The following is a 13106-nucleotide window of genomic DNA, read 5'->3' as shown; positions in this document are numbered from 1 at the left end:
TGAGAAGCATTGAGGAGAGGAAGGGAGGCTGGCAACCATCTTTTTTGTGACCCTGTTTCTATCCTAGACATTTGCCAAGGAGGAACCAAAGGAAGATATTGACGTCTCTATTCTGCCCCAGCTGGAGCACTGCAGCTCCAGGAAGATGAATACATGGCTTGGTGTGTGGGCTGTGGACAAAGGAGGGCAGGGATGCACAAAGGCAGGAGGGAGGGCAGGGGCAGAGGGCTTGGAGGGTGAGCGTCTTTGGAAGAGGAGGTAGAGAGCTTGTCAACCCAGTTTGAATACCTCACTCTTTGTTATTGCACTAATCTTTTCTAAGAATAGGAGAGAGTTGCTCTTTTGCTATGAGGAGCTTAGGGCCCAAAGCAGAGATGAAGAGCTTATGTTCAGCAGAGGGACAAGTTGGGGTAACCTCACCTCCAGACTTGACGTTATCTTTTAGATCCCCCTTGGCCTTATGAACATTGCTCTGATTCATGGTCACAAATGGCAAATCTACCCTTTGCCTGGAAAGCCACCTTCCCACCTGGAAGGCAAGGGTGAGGCATGTGTGGCCCAGACTGGCCTATTTTTAGATATTCAACAAGCTCTTGCCTGACTGACAGCAGCTCACCACCATTGCCTTCCTGTGCGAATCCCAGGAGGAAGTGATGTGGTCTGGGCAAGTTAGGAGAGCATAGGGGGTATGGGACACAGGGTGAGGTTTGCTAGGTCAAAGGGGCTGGATTGGAGAGGGGGGCTCCTTTTCCATCATGGAGTAGGTAAAGGGCAGAGAGAAGATGGGGATGGAGTGAGGAATGTTGTGGTCCTTGTTGCTCAAGTGACTCTTCTGCTGTCCTAGGCATTTTCTATGGTTACAAAGGGCTGCTGCTGCTGCTGGGAATCTTTCTTGCTTACGAGACTAAGAGTGTGTCCACTGAGAAGATCAACGATCACCGGGCCGTGGGCATGGCTATCTACAATGTGGCAGTGAGCATTGACCCCATGGCATTGACCCTGTGGGCTGACTTCTGCCGCCCAGATGTGGTAGACTAGGAAGAATCAGTGCTAGATCTGGGATCAGTTGCTTAGGAGTCTTAAAAAGTTTGTTTAATCTGCAAGTTCATAAGGCACTTTACAGTTTACAAAGCCCACTACAGATACTGTCTCATTAATCTTCTTGCAACTACCCAGTGAAGTAGGTATTAGTATCCCTGCTTTATAGGTGAGGAAACAGAAACACAGAGAAGTTTCGCTTGTCTGTGGTTCATAGGGTGGACTCTGTTGATAGTTCCTGCCAGGGATCCTCAGGGACTGACTCTGGAGGACCTAGAATGTGTGCATAGAGATCCTGGGAGTTCCTGCGTTGAAGTGGTGGAGGTGGGGGTGTTGTTAACCAAGAGTGGAGGCTGGTTTGGGAGACCTTGGGATTTTTCTCAATCTGTATTTGAGGAGGATCCTGAATTTGGATCCTTTTCAAAGGGAAAGTTCACCAGCAAACTGTCTGCATAGGTTTCCTCCCATGAGAAGTAAACTCTGGATCTTGTTTGAGCTTGCAGACCTGAGACTCATGTGTCTTTCCCTCTAGGTCCTGTGCCTCATCACTGCCCCTGTCACCATGATTCTGTCCAGCCAGCAGGATGCAGCCTTTGCCTTTGCCTCTCTTGCCATAGTTTTCTCCTCCTATATTACTCTTGTTGTGCTCTTTGTGCCCAAGGTGAGGTTCTGGCTTTTCTCCCATCCTCTCTAGTCTCATGTTCCCTCCATCCCTCCTTCCCATAGTACTTAGTTCCTCTGCCCTTCCGTTCACTCCCTTCCTCTCACTCCTCCCCTTGTGTTGGGCCCAACTTTCTTATCAGCATTCCTTCCACTTCCAACTTTCCCTGCTGGGAACAGGGAAAATCTGTTCCCACCCCATGCCCAAACATTTGCCCCCAGATGCGCAGGCTGATCACCCGAGGGGAATGGCAGTCAGAGGCACAGGACACCATGAAGACAGGGTCATCGACCAACAACAACGAGGAGGAGAAGTCCCGGCTGTTGGAGAAGGAGAACCGTGAACTGGAAAAGATCATTGCTGAGGTGCGGGGGAAGAGGGATGGCAGGATGGAGTGGCGGGGTCCAGGAGGCTTGTGTCTTACGTAGGGTTGTCTGAAGCCAAGCCTGAGATATAGAGTCAGATGTTCTTGCTTCATGGAGGGAGGGTCCTAGGAGACAACCTGTAAGGAGTGAGTGGGGCAGGATAGGGAAGGGGAAAGGGCTGAGCAAGATTCTGTCTTAGGTAAAATCCAGTGTTGGCCTGGCAGGTGGAGGGGCTCTGGAGTGGGAGCTATGTGGTTGCCTTGGCCCCCTTAAGGCAGGAGGATGGTTGTTCGCTGTGGGTGGCAACTGGGGAGAGGCAGCTGTGAGCCTCTAGCAGTCAACACTCACAGCAGCTGGGTGTCGCATGCAGTCCCAGCATAAAGGACCTGGGCAGGCGTTCACTATGCCCCAGGCTGTCATTAGGGGCTGGTGCAATGCCAAAGAGAGGGATGTTCCAACTGGGTTGACACAGATCTCTGTGATTTATTGGAAGCTGTGTGCACTGACTTTTCTCTCCTTCCCCATTTTTTCCTTTTGTTTTTAAATTCTATTTCCCTAATCTCTTTTTTCTATTGGTATCCTCATTATGTTCTCTGGCCTTTCTTTTTCTGTTTTGATTCCCCTTTTAATTTCTTCTATCCGCTTACCCGATGCCCTCCCCTGACATTTTTCTGTGCCCTTCCTTTCTTTCCCTCCTCCCCACCCCTTCATGACCTCCTCTTCCACTCTCCCAATTGTGCTTCTTCCTCCAGAAAGAGGAGCGTGTCTCTGAACTGCGCCATCAACTCCAGTCTCGGCAGCAGCTCCGCTCCCGGCGCCACCCACCGACACCCCCGGACCCCTCTGGGGGTTTGCCCAGGGGACCCCCTGAGCCTCCCGACCGGCTTAGCTGTGATGGTAGTCGCGTGCATTTGCTTTATAAGTGAGGGCAGGGTGAGGGAAGACAGGCCAGTAGGAGGAGGGAAAGGGAGAGGGGAAGGCAGGGGACTCAGGAAGCAGGGGGTCCCCATCCCCAGCTAGGAAGAACATGCTATCCAATCTCATCTCTTGTAAATACATGTCCCTCTGTGAGTCCTGGGCTGATTTGGGTCTCTCATACCTCTGGGAAACAGACCTTTTTCTCTCTTACTGCTTCATGTAATTTTTATCACCTCTTCACCATTAAGTTTGTACCTGGCTTGAAGCTGCTCACTTGCTGCCTCCTCAGCAGCCTCACTGCATCTTTCTCTTCACATGCAACACCCTCTTCTAGTTACCACAGCAACCCCTGCAGCTCCTCTGCCTTTGTGCTCTGTTCTTGTCCAGCAGGGGTCTCCCCACAAGTGCTCTTTCCACCCCAAAGGGGCCTCTCATTTTCTCCACTGTCATAATCTCTTTTCATCTTACTTGCCATTCCACACTTGCCCGTGTTTGGCTCCCCCTGAATTTTGCTTCCTTTGGGGGCTCATTCTTTTTGCCAAGGCTCCCATGCTCCTTGCCTCTGCTCTTTGTGCACTCAATGCTCAGCACACATGCATCCTCCCTTCTCCTGCGTGTGCCCATTGAACATGTTCATGTGCACGTGTGCTTTTCCCATGTGCTTTCTTCATGTTCAGTCACATATGCTCTCTTGGGAACCTGCATTCACAGCTACGTGTGCCGCTGTCATGGTCATGGGTCTGCCTTTGAGTGTGTTTGGGTAGGCATGTGCAATTTGTCTAGCATGCTGAATCATGTCTTTCCTATTTGCATACATTTCCCTGTGTACCCTCCATGTACCTTGTGTACCTTCTTTCCTTAAATCATGGTATTCTTCCAACAGAGCTATACGCACCCTACCCTGCACATTGTTATGCACTTTCTCCCAATTCGTGTTTGGTGGGGATGTCCATACCCTTTCCTCATTGCAGCCTCTCTGTTTCTGCTCCGATTTCCCCCATCTCCATTGTATTCATGTACCACCCTCAGTCCACACTCACAATCAACTTCTCCCAAGACTGCTCCCTTTTGTTTTGTGTTTTTTTTTTTTTTTGAGGGGAATTAAGGAAAAAGAAATGGGGGCAGGTTTGGAGAGCTGCTTCCAGTGGATAGTTGAGAATCCTGACCGAAGGAAGGCACCCTTGACTGTTGGGATAGACAGATGGACCTATGGGGCGGGAGGTGGCGTCCCTTTCACACTGTGGTGTCTCTTGGGGAAGGATCTCCCCGAATCTCAATAAACCAGTGAACAGTGTGACTTGGCACCTCGCACTCTTCCTGTGAACAGAATGGGCTTCAATCCAAGGAGGGAGGCTCAGAGGACTTCAAGTTTGTGAAAGGCATTGAAGCGGACAGTGAAAAGAGGTGTTTTATTGATCCATTGAAGGCTTAGCAGAATGAAGCAGGACGTGATTAAGTCTGAGATTAGTGAGTGAGGACACTGATGGTTAAAAGTGTGGGTTCTGGGGTCAGGCTGCCAGGGCATCATATCCAACCACATGCAAAAAGTTTCTTAGTCTCTACTCTCCAAGTCCTCATTTATGAAAATGAGAATGGATTACCCATGTAATCCCAGCACTTTGGGAGGCCGAGGCAGATGGATCACAGGGTCAGGAGTTCAAGACCAGCGTGACCAATATGGTGAAACCCCATCTCCACAAAAAATAACAAAAATCAGCTGAGCGTGGTGGTGCGTGCCTGTAGTCCCAGCTACTCAGGAGGCTGAGGCAGGAGAACTGCTTGAACCCAGGAGGCAGAGGTTACAGTGAGCCAAGATCGAGACACTGCACTCCAACCCGGGCGACAGAGCAACACTCTGTCTCCAAAAAAAACGGAAAATGAGAATAATAATACATTCCTCCATAGGGTGGGTACATAGACTATATACACTGTGCATTCAGGTGCCTAGGCTGGCTCTTGGGCCATGGTGTATGTTGCGTGAATGTTAGCCTCTGTCCCTGCTGTTTAATGAGTTCCTTGAAGGTAGTGGGCATGTATTGGGAGTCTGGAGCAAGTGCCTGAGCAGATGTGAGGACGCTCCTCCCCAGGAACTAAGAACAATAAAAGAATGGTGACTGCTAGACAGTAATGGATGAGATGGCTACTGAGTGCTTCCACTCTTTTTTTTTTTGTGATGGAGTTTCACTGTTGTTACCAGACTGGAGTGCAATGGCACGATCTCGGCTTACCGCAACCTGTGCCTTCTGGGTTCAAGCAATTCTCCTGCCTCAGTCTCCCAAGTAGCTGGGACTATAGGCACGCGCCACCATGCCCAGCTAATTTTTGTATTATTAATAGAGACAGGGTTTCACCTTGTTGACGAGGATGGTCTCCATCTCTTGACCTTGTGATCCACCCGCCTAGGCCTCCCAAAGTGCTGGGATTATAGGCGTGAGCCACCGCGCCCGGCCGAGTGCTTCCACCCTTAAACAGCTTTGTTTAGGAACTCTCAGCATGTTGGAAAGAATTTGCTATCAAAATGAAAAAAAAAATATTTGAATGGACAAGGGCAAAAACACTTGCCTGAGACTTTAAAATTTTTTTGTGTCCTCTAGGAGAAGTGCTTTTCTGTAGCTCAACGTTTCTCTTTTACTCTGGCACTGATTTTTAAAGTGATTCTCAGATTTTTGTAAAAGAGCTGAGGGTTGGATGGGCCCTGTCATTCATTGACTATTAAGAACCAATTTCTGAACTTCCTCTGAATCTTAGACCAGTACTTGAAAAACATTCCACTGTGATTATCCACCTTGGACCAGTTGGACTTAATTTGAGTCTCTCTTCTTCCCACAGTGGAGTATTCTCTAAGAAAAGAGAAGACGCCTATGGAGTAGATAAGCCTGCAGTGTGGAAAATGAATAGTTGGCAACAGAAACAGCAGCAGGAGGCCGGGCATGGTGGCTCACGCCTGTAATCCCAGCACTTTGGGAGGCCGAGGTGGGTGGATTACTTGAGGTCAGGAGTTTGAGACCAGCCTGGCTAACAGCAAAACCCTGTTTTTACTAAAAATACAAAAATGAGCCGGGCATAGTGGTGGGTGCCTGTAATCCCAGCTACTCAGGAGGCTGAGGCAGTGAGAATCTCTTGAACCTGGAGGTGGAGGTTGCAGTGAGCCGACGTTGCATCATTAAACTCCAGTCTGGGTGACAGAGCAACACTGGCACTCTGGGTGTGGTGGTGGGCACCTGTAGTCTCGGTTACTCAGAAGGCTGGGGCAGAGAATTGCTTGAATTGAGGTGGAGGTTGTAGTGAACCGAGATTGCGCCACTGCACTCCAGCCTGGGTGAAAGTGAGCCTCCGTCTCAAAAAAAAACAAAAACAAAAAAACAAAAAACAGTAGCAGACGCTATAGAGCAGACCTGGGTAGAACCTAAAAGACCCAAATTATTATCTCAAATTTGTATTGCAGTTAGGTGGGCTGTAAATCATGAACAAAGGGTGAAAAGTTCTACAATGGCCAAGGATGAGCCAGTTACTGTTAGCAGGAGTCAAGCCAAACGGTGGGACTAGCAGAGTGCCCAGGGCAAAGGGGTGGGAAGGAGTGAGATTGCGGATATTAGAAAGGAACTTAGAAGAGAACTTGTAAGATTTTTACTGACCAAATTTAAAACATGAATGAGCATTGTTTTTCATACAGGCCTACTAATAAGAAAAACAATTTTGAGATAACTACTTGTTTGAATTCACAGTTAATGTTCCTGCTGATTAAGATCAGTTGCACCTGGGCACATTGCTCACACCTGTAATCTCAGGACTCTGGGAGACCAAGGAGGGTGGATCACCTGACGTTGGGAGTTGAGGCCAGCTTGACCAACATGGAGAAACCCTGTCTCTACTTAAAATAAAAATTAGCTGGGTGTGGTTGGTGCATGCCTGTAATCCCAGCTACTGGGGAGGCTGAGGTAGGAGAATAGCTTGAACCTGGGAGGCAGAGGTTGTGGTGAGCCAAGATTGTACCATTGCACTCCAGCCTGGGCAACAAGAGTGAAACTCTGTCTCAAAAAAAAAAAAAAAAAAAAAATCAGTTGCAAATGTTTATCTGTCAATGCTTATCTACAATAAGACTTCATGTATTTCATTTCTGAAAGTGTCTTTTCAGGCAGAAAGGTGCTAATACTAATTATTAGTGTATTAATTATATATTATATATAATATATATTATATGTAATTAATATAATATATTATATAATAATATATACTTATAATTATATAATTAATATATAATTGTACCCAAGGGGTGCAAAGGGGATATGTTGCCAGGTGGAGAGGCCACCACTTGGCAGTTCTGCGAGGACTTGCTTCCTGGGAACTAGGAGGCAGCCCTTAGAGTAGGGTTCAGATCACTTTCTAACTTTGGAATGTCCTGGAATGTAGACTGCCCGCAGGCTTCAGTATCCCCTGCTTTTCCCTGACTTAGCCTGTTGCCTCCCTGCCCTCATGTTGGTTGTCTACCAATAGAGAGCATTTTATGCGCACTTGGCTGCTCCATTAGTTTTTTTATCTTCAACCCAACAAGTGTTGATGGTGAGTTGCTGTGGCAGGTGCTTTGCTTGGCACTGGGGCAAAGTGGTGAGTAAGATAGCTTTTAAGTGTTGTACATTCTCGACATGGGAAGATGACCAGTGAGCAGAAAAACAAATGAGATCACTTAAGAGAGCAGCCAGGAGTGTTGGGCATCTCACAGCCATTAGCTCTGGTGCACAGGACAACTCTAAAGGTGAGGGGGTTGAGTGCTCATCTTCTGGGGTCACATAGCTACTAAGGAGCAAAGCCAGCATTCAAACTGCATATGTTATCTATTGCCACAAAACCTGTTACCCTAAAAGGCTTCAGACAACAATAATTATTACATATCATGCTTTGTAAGTTAGAAAGAGCACAGTGGGAGAGTTCACCCTGCTCCACAGCATCTGGAAGATCTGAAGTCTGGGGGACTGGTGTTGTCCAAAGGGTCCTTCACTAAAGGGGGTGTTGGATATCAGCAGAGACCTCAGCAGGGGTATCAGTTGAAACCCCTACACATGGCCTGGGATTCCTTATGACATAGTGATAGTTTCAAAGGCAAGTGGAGGCAGTTGTAGAGAGCCAGCCAGGTTTAAACTATATATGTATATATATATAATTTTTTTTTTTCTGACAAAGCCCTGAAAGCCACGTAGCGTCACTTCCGAGATACTCCACTGATCCAAGCAGTCACAAGGCCATGCCTAGATTCAGGAGAGCAAACACTCTGCCTCTTGGTGGAATGAGCATAAGTCACACTAAAAGAGCACATGTGGAATGGAACAAATGCCTGTTGCAGGCTGCTTTGATAGAAACAATCTGCTGCATCTGGTCTGCCTGCTGCAAAGCCAGTGTTCACTTTACCTTACCATGTTCTTGTTCCGTCCTCTGAGCTGAGCACCCTAGTCTTGAATATTTGCTGTCATGCAGACTCTTAACCAGGCCCTGGATTCCTCTGGATGCTTTGGGACCTGCTGTGATTTCACCCCAGCAGCAAATGGGAAGTGTTGAAAATGGTCCTGCCAATTGCTCCTCCCGTAGTCCTTGATAATTTTAGGATGCCCTGGATAGGCAACATTTTGTTTATCCACTCAGGGTTTTGAAGCAGAGAAATCTGATCTTGCCCTTGAGGAGTTCTGTGATCTTGCCCTATCACTTGGTATGAAGCTACCATAAGGTAGGCTTCATGTTAAGGGAGGCTGTCACTTGAAGGCACATGGAAAGGTGCTATTAGCCACCTTATGGTGGTTTCATGTCAAGTGACAGCTTCTTTCAAATGGGATGCTACTCAAAATACTTAACAACCAATATGGCATCGACTTACACAGCTCCCTGGAATGTGGAAGGACATGCTGCAGACTCTCCTGGAAGGTGAGTTCAGCACAGCGACAGCTGTGGTAGGGACATGTACTGAGGCCTGTGTGACCTGGACACTGGGACTGTGATACAGTAAAGCTGGGGAGACGCAGAAGCAACATTATGTGGCCTGTGGAGTGCTTTCCTCAGGTGTGTGTAGGGAGTGTAGGAAAGAAAATCTTTTTCCTCTGCCTGTCTTAGGCAGCTGTGGCTGTATCAATTAGTGTGGCATAAGACAGATTAATGAGAGATAAACAAATAGAAGCTTGTTAACAATTGCTTTATGCATGTACACATGGGAATACACAGTGGTGAACAATGCATTAGAATTTGGGCTCATGGCCGGGCATAGCGGCTCACGCCTATAATCCCAGCACTTTGGGAGGCCGAAGTGGGTGGGTCACCTGAGGTCAGGAGTTTGACACCAGCCTGGGCGACATGGTGAAACCCTGTCTCTACTAAAAATACATGGTGGCAAGTGCCTGTAATCCCAGATACTTGGGAGGCTGAGGCAGGAGAATCGCTTAACCCAGGAGGCAGAGGTTGTAGTGAGCCAAGATCTCGCTTCTGCACTCCAGTCTGAGTGGCAGAGGAGACTCCATCTCAAAAATAATCATCATAAAAAAAAGCAATTTGGAGCTTATACAGTTGCCTCTAGAACAACTTGGGGCTTAGGTTGCTGACCTCACACACAAATGAAAATCTGTATATAACTTTTGATTCTCCCCAAACTTAGCTATTAATAGCTTACTGTTGACTGAAAGCCTTACCAGTAACACAAACAGTTGATCAACACGTATTTTATATGCTATACATGTTATATGTGCATTCTTACAATAAAGTAAGCTAGAGAAAAGTAAATGTTATCAAGAAAATCATAAGGAAAATACATATAGGCTACTATATTTTATTTATTAATACCTTAAGTTTACATCATTTACAAGATGAATTGTCCATCTGAAATGGCAGCAACCCCAGCAACAGACCTCCATCTATGGTGTATATCAAGCGATTCAACTTTTTATAGTCATGACTTTTATCTGCTTTTTGCGAGAATTCCCAGTGTCACTAGTGGTACTTCATATGGGTTCCATGGTGTTATTTAAGGTTTGCAGTATTGCTCTAGACATGATGAAATATATGTAAGAATCTTGAGAGATCACTTAAACAGTGATACACAATTTACGGAGAGATGAACTCATGCAGAAATGATTAGTGTCATATGGCATTTTAGGCAGATACTTGCAACAATTAAGCTATTGCAATAGTAAGAGGAGGTGCCTATGAAATTATTACAGTAGTATGGTATGTGCTACAGTTAATTTTATGCCATTATGATTTATTTCTGCATCTTTTGTTAAGCTTTTTCTTGACTTTGTTTTTTTTTTTTTTTTTTTTGAGACAGAGTTCCGCTCTTGTTACCCAGGCCTGAGTGCAATGGCGCAATCTCGGCTCACCACAACCTCCACCTCCTGGGTTCAGGCAATTCTCCTGCCTCAGCCTCCTGAGTAGCTGGGATTACAGGCACGCACCACCATGCCCAGCTAATTTTTTGTATTTTTAGTAGAGACGGGGTTTCACCATGTTGACCAGGGTGGTCAACCTGCCTCGGCCTCCCAAAGTGCTGGGATTACAGGCTTGAGCCACCGTGTCCGGCATCTTTCTCTTGACTTTGAATGGCACCAAGTGTGATCTGTAAGTGTGTGCATAAGTTTTGATAAATTTTATTTTATTTATTTATTTTATTTTTTTAAGAGATGGGGTTTCACCGTGTTGGCCAGGCTGGTCTTGAACTCCTGAACTCAGGTGATCCACCCGCCTGGACCTCTCAAAGTACTGGGATTACAAGCGTGAGCCTCTGTGCCCTGTGATAAAATTTATTTTTTGAGAGAAGGTCTCACTCTGTTGTCCAGGCTCAAGTGCAGTGGCGTGATTTTGGCTCACTTCAGCCTCAACCTCCCAGGCGTAGGTGATCCTCCTACCTCAGCCTCCTGGGTAGCTAGGACTGCAGGTGTGTGCCACCATGCCTGGCTAATGTTTTGTATTTCTAGTAGAGATGGGGTTTTGCCATGTTGCTCGGGTTAGTCTTGAACTCCTGGATTCAAGCAATCTACCCACCTCAGCCTCCCAAAATGGCTGGGATTACAGACATGAGCCTCTGTGCCTGACCAATTTTTTGTTTTGTTTTTATAAATTTGTGTAGATTTCTTGGTAGTTATCTACATATATTTTATTCATTTATGTTTTGATGAAAAAAGCCAAATATGTAAAATGTTTGAAGAGGTTTATTCTGAGCCATTTATGAGTGACTGTGGTCTGTGACAGCTCGGGGGATCCGGAGAACATGTGCCCACGGTGGTTGGGGTACAGCTTGGTATCGCATACTTTAGGGAGACAGACGTTACCGACAAAGACATAAATCAATACATGTAAGGTATACATTGGTTCAACTCAGGAAGGCGGAACATCTCTAAACAAGGGAACTCATAGGTCATAGGGGGATTCAGACATTCTGATTAGCAATTGGTTGAAAAGTTAAGCTGTGCCTAAAGAGTTGAAGTCAGCAGAAAGAAATGCTTGAGTTAAGGGGGTGCAGGGATGGGATTGGGGGGTATATTTGTTGAAGCAAAGATTCTTGTCATGTAGATGAAGCTTACAGTCTCCTGAAAGAATAGATGGTAAACGCTTCTCATCTCACTTAAAAGATGTCATGTCAGACTCATTAGTAAAATCTCTCCTGGATCAGAAAAAGACCCGGAAGGAGAAAAGGTTCTTTACAAAATGCAAATCCCCCTCCACAAGCGATAACTCCATTAGTAAAAGATGACTTTGGAGGGCCATTTCAGAATGTGTCAAAGAAGTATATTTTGGGGTAAAACACTTTGATTTCCTTCAGTGCCTGCTATCTGTGATGTGATGCTATACCGGAGTCAGTTTGGATTTGACTATCTTATTGCCACAGAGAATCTTTTGTCAGTCGTATGATCTCTATTTTAGTGTTAATGCTGGTCAGTTGTCTCTAAATTCCAAAGGGAGGAGGGTGTGACTGATATGTCTTACCTCTCTTATCAGTTGGGGGGCTTAGAGTTTTATATTTGGTTTACACATGACATATTTTTAATTTTTTTAAAATTGAGGCTCGAGTGCAGTGGTGCAATCACAGCTCATTGCACCCTCAGCCTCCTGGGCTTAAGAGATCCTCCCAGATCAGCCTCCCTAGTAGCTGGGACTACAGGCACATGTCACCATACCCAGCTAATTGCGTGTGTTTATGTGTGTGTGTGCATGCATGTGTGTGTGTTTTCTTTTTTAGAGGTGGGGTTTCACCATGTTACCAGGCTGGTCTCCAACTCCTGAGCTCAAGCAATTCATCCATCTCGGCCTCTGAAAGTTCTGGGATTACAAGTGTATGCCACAGCACCTGGCTCTTTAATTTTTCCAATTAGCTATGTGGTTTGTCTGAGTTTTTTCAAATTATCACAAATCTCCAAAAAAAATTTAAATATACTTACTAAAAAAAAAAAATCATGTGTGAGGAAACCCATGCAGTTCAAACTAGTGTTGTTCTTAGCCACTGAATACCATCTTGGGGCTTCTGGGTGAATGATAGATGGGGAGTCAAGGTATGGGAAAGTGACCAGGAAAATATGGAACCAAGTGGTTTAGTAAGATTTGTTATGCAGATTTAAACTGATGTCTTCTCCATTAGTAAGAGTTTTACCTTTACAGATGTAAATTTATTTACAAAAGGATAACTTGTATTGTTTTAGAGCATTCCCTAGTCTGATGGTTTTCAATTGTTAGCTCAAAATAATTCACATGCTAAAGATAGTTTAAGGTGGTACCCTTCATGGATGAGCGATTAATTCTACATAGGAAGAGCCAGAAGGTTTCCCCTTCCCTGGGAGATAGAGGGATAAGACAGAAAATCAAACACCGCATGTTCTCACTCATAGGCGGGTGTTGAACAATGAGAACACATGGACACAGAGAGGGGAGCATCACACACTGGGGTCTGTGGGGGGAAAATATGGGAGGGACAGCAGGGGGTGGGGAGTTGGGGAGAGATAACATGGGGAGAAATGCCAGACATAGGTGATGGGGAGGAAGGCAGCAAACCACACTGCCATGTGTGTACCTATGCAACAATATTATGTGTTCTTCACATGTACCCCAAAACCTAAAATGCAAAAAAAAAAAAAAAACGTTAAAAAAAAAAAAAGAAAGAA

At 45.8% G+C, this 13106-nt stretch overlaps 1 protein-coding gene across 8 annotated transcripts in view; it reads left to right on the top strand.

Annotated features, from left to right (window-relative positions):
• The window catches only part of GABBR1 (gamma-aminobutyric acid type B receptor subunit 1), a 30751-nt gene extending 26475 nt beyond the window's left edge, over positions 1–4276 (top strand). For all 8 annotated transcript variants that reach the window (XM_078368469.1, XM_078368468.1, XM_054253783.2 and 5 more), the window contains 5 exons: positions 68–161; positions 845–972; positions 1571–1699; positions 1921–2064; positions 2817–4276. In XM_078368469.1, coding sequence (XP_078224595.1) covers positions 68–161; positions 845–972; positions 1571–1699; positions 1921–2064; positions 2817–2990 — 669 coding nt within the window. In that variant the 3' untranslated portion in view covers positions 2991–4276. The remainder of the gene's footprint in view (positions 1–67; positions 162–844; positions 973–1570; positions 1700–1920; positions 2065–2816) is intronic.
• The last annotated feature ends 8830 nt before the right edge of the window (positions 4277–13106 follow it).

Source organism: Callithrix jacchus, chromosome 4 (genome assembly GCF_049354715.1).
Source record: "Callithrix jacchus isolate 240 chromosome 4, calJac240_pri, whole genome shotgun sequence".
In the NCBI taxonomy this organism is placed as follows: domain Eukaryota; kingdom Metazoa; phylum Chordata; class Mammalia; order Primates; family Cebidae; genus Callithrix; species Callithrix jacchus.
The sequence above is the reverse complement of the archived record's forward strand: the minus strand, read 5'-3'. Positions and strand labels throughout refer to the sequence as shown.